We start from the raw sequence: 3890 nt of genomic DNA on the forward strand, positions 1-3890 counted from the left end.
ATTTTTTATTTTAATGGGTGTTCTCTTTGCCTCCTAGATGTGGATGTCTGTTTCCTTCCCCAGCTTGTGGAAATTTTCACTATAATTCACTCAGCTAAAATGTATCCCCCTTTTTCTCCCTCTTATTCTTTTGGGACTCCTTTCAAAAGAATGTTATTACAGTTTATGGAGTTGCTGATTTCCCTAAGTGTACGTTTGTGATGCAATATTTTAAATTTCCTCTTCTTTCCAACTTCATTTCCCCCATAATTTTATCTTTTATGTTCCTTCCTCATTCATCTGCTTCTTTCAGCCTTGAGGTCATTATATCCAATCAGTTTCACATCTCGGTTACAACATTTAAAATTTCATGCTGACTAGTTTTTAGGTCTTTTCTGTTTGCAGGAAGGGTATCCCTCATGTCTCATATATTTTCCTCAAGCACAGCTAGTATCCTTATGATACTTTTTGAAAATCCTGTTTCATTATGAGAATTTTTAGAAATTCTGTTTGAGGCACTTTATGTGTTTTAATTATATCCCTCACAATGACCTTTTATCATTTTTTCTTTTAGGATGAATTCCTCCATCATGTTGTTGTCTATGTCTCTGCCTTCTTAAATGTTTTAGAAAATCCTGTTATCTTTTCTGCTTCTAGAAAGTGTTTACATACTTTCTAGAGAAGTGTTCACATACTGTCCAGGGCCTGACACTTCATGAAGCATTTGTGTTATGTTCCATGGCACTGTGCTGTCATGTTTTGGCTGCTCTGTCCCTCAGGACAGTCCTCTGCAGATTTTCTCCTTGCCTCCAGTGGGGAGTGTTGGACCTTGTGCCCAGTGTTGTGAGTTTTAACTAGGTGAATTTGGTCTACTTGTTAAAAGAGGCTAATTTCTATCTCACCTAGAGTTGAGGATATGCCTCACTGTATGATCTGCTGACTTGGTGCGTGTGGGGGTTTACGGTGGTTTTTGGAGGAAGGGGTGCAGTGGTGCTCTGGTTTCCAGGCACTCTTTCCTAGTAAGCAAGCACTTGATGGGGGCTGGAGTAGGTGGAGCTTGGTGTTAGTGGCTCAGCTTCCACTAGGAATGCTGTGCTGCTGAGTGAAATATGTACATCCTGATTGGTGGGAGGAAATATTGGCATCAGCTCCCTCTTTAGTCCCAGGAGTTGGAGTTCCCAGCCTCCCCTTTTCCGGAAGCCCTCACAGAGAGAGAACACTTGTGGGTCCCAGGCTTCCGTCAGAATTGCTTTCACCCTGTGTGCGTCCAAGCCATTGGCCCATCTGGTGGCACAGGGATCTTATGTTTTATCTCAGGAGCTCTAGCTGGGTTTGAAAACTCCAAATTGTGTGAACTCAATATGACAGGGACCCCACTGATCCTCTGGGAGAGGGTCTTGGTGTGCTGTGCCTGGAGCTGGTTTACCCCAGATGGGCAGTTGCATGAACACTAGCGGCTTGGAGTACATGGTGAAGAACAACCAGAAGGCAGCGTCCAGCTAGCTGCTCTCAGAAGAGGCTCCTATGCTAATGATCAGGGAATTTTAATGGTGCCTGTCAGCTCTCCTGTCCTATGAGAGCCAATGCCCCGTCTCCCAAATGCACTCCACAAAGGGAATTGTCTCTCCCCATGAGACCCAGGTGATATTCAGACCACAGTTCCCCTTATGGGCCTCTGCCCTCCTCCACAGGAGCACCGCTGTGCCCACCAGACTCCACCCCAATGATGGGATCGACTGTTAAATCTTCAGTCTTTGAGCTCCATGTTTACAGGACGTTGACTTGTCATGATTAACTTTATAGGTTATTTTGACTGTGTCATGGGTGCCCAGATTCACCACTGTTTCTGTGGATGTCTGTGATGTGTTCCAGAAGAGATTGGCATTTCCATCCATGGTTTCTTTCTGCCTGAGCACCACCCATTCCATTAAGTTTGTGACTAGAATCTGATGCAGATGGAGGACGAATTCCCTCATTTTTACTTCCCATGTGCTTGTTTGAATTGGAATATTGGTCTCCTCCGGCCCTTTTTCTGAGAGTTACATCATCATCTCTCCACGTTCTGAGACTAGACACTAGTCAGAATCAGACAAGAATTACATCACTGGTTTTCCTGGGTCTTCAGCTTGTGACAGTGGATCATGGGACTTCTCAACATATTTGGTTATGGAAACCAATGACCTTTGGGTTGTGTTCCTCAGGGGAATCTTGACTAATACATGGAGATTGTTTGTCTCTCATTTAGAGTAATTGAATAAAGTTGTAGCTCATTTAAAGTCCTGAGTAGCAAAGGGGTATGAAGAAAGTGTCACGTTGGTTGACTGGGACAAGGGCTGGATGAGGATAAGGAGGAGCTGTGGGATCCTGTGGTCCTGGCTGCACAGGGAGAGTATCTGGGATTCCTGTAAACATGCAGCTGTTGTGCCTCAGGAAATCTGTAATTCACTCATGTTGAGGGACTGGAGTAAGCAAGTGCAAACAACTGTGTTTTGTGCATGTTAGTATAGTTTCCCTATGACAACCCAGTTGCTAATTCAGAGAGTTAATAGGTAAACATAGAAGCATATAACCAGGGAGGCTCCCTGGGGAAACTGCTGTGTGGAGAGGAAGCCCCAGACCCTGACAGGAAACCTGCCTGTAACCTCCATCTGCACCAGCTCCTGGGAACACAAAGGAGAATTGTGCATAGTGTGCGCCCCCTGGTGGTGCTGATCCCCTCCTGCAGGGAGGTTTGTGTGTGGGTTCCCAGTGAGGTCCCTTCACCGTGTCTCTTGCACAGTAATATGTGGCCGTGTCCTCGGTCTTCAGGCTGTTCATCTGCAGATACAGCGTGTTCTTGGCGTTGTCTCTGGAGATAGTGAATCGGCCCTTCACGGAGTCTGTGTAGCCTGTGCTACCTCCACTACCACTAATTCCTGCGACCCACTGCAGCCCCTTCCCGGGAGCCTGGCGGACCCAGCTCATGTAGTAGCTACTGAAGGTGAATCCAGAGGCCACACAGGTGAGTCTCAGGGACCCCCCAGGCTTCACCAGGTCTCCCCCAGACTCCACCAGCTGCACATCACACTGGACACCTGCAGACACAAGACATCTTGGTCAGGAAACTGTCACACATCCACTGTTCACTCATATCCATTCACAGACTCAGTGTCCCTCGTTCATCATGAATTACCTTTTAAAAGAGCAACCAGGAACACCCAGCCCAGCACAAACTCCATGGTGAGGTGTGTGTGTTCTGTGCTGATCACAGAATGGGAACACCTGGGACTCCTGTGGCTGGGGCTCGTCTCCCAGATTTAGGGTCGGGCCTGGGCTGGTTTTATCAGCACAGAAAGAGCCCCATTTGCATGTCCTCTGACATATATATCAAGCTCCAGACTTAGATTTGATTGCGTAAAAGTGAAAGACAGGGTTAGGGACGCACTTCTACATTAGTTTGTGTGGATGGCGGTGTGACAATATGAAGAATTCTTTTTTTTTCAGTTTTGGATTTTTACCTTTATTAATGGAGGCTTCGGCATAATGTTTAAGAAATATTTACCTCAACCGCATGATTACACATTATTTTCTCTTACAATATTTAAATTTTTAATTAGTATTTATTTTTAGTTTTAAAAATTGACATCCAAATTCGTTAGCATATAATGCAACAATGATTTCAGGAGTAGATTCCTTAGTGCCCCTTACCAGTTTAGCCCATCCCCCTTCCACAACCCCTCCAGTAGCCCTCTGTTTGTTCTCCATATCTATGAGTCTCTTATGCTCTGTCCCCCCCATGTTTTCATGTCATTTTTGTTTGCCTTCCCTTGTGTTCATCTGTTTTGTCTCTTAAAGTCCTCATATAAGTGAAGTCATATCAGTTTTTCTTTCTCTGACTGACTCATTTCACTTAGCATAATACCCTGTAGTTC

The 3890-nt window shown here is 45.2% G+C and overlaps 1 gene segment (V, D, J or C); it reads right to left on the reverse strand.

Moving 5' to 3' along the window:
- Positions 1 to 2473: 2473 nt before the first annotated feature.
- LOC121024064 (immunoglobulin heavy variable 3-23-like) lies at positions 2474 to 3291 on the reverse strand. The segment is given in 2 exon segments: positions 2474 to 3053; positions 3152 to 3291. Coding segments are annotated over 2 exon segments (591 nt in total).
- Between the last annotated feature and the right edge of the window lie 599 nt (positions 3292 to 3890).

The sequence above is a fragment of the Herpailurus yagouaroundi genome, unplaced genomic scaffold, assembly GCF_014898765.1.
Source record: "Herpailurus yagouaroundi ecotype Mexico unplaced genomic scaffold, PumYag 46272, whole genome shotgun sequence".
Taxonomy (NCBI): Eukaryota; Metazoa; Chordata; class Mammalia; order Carnivora; family Felidae; genus Herpailurus; species Herpailurus yagouaroundi.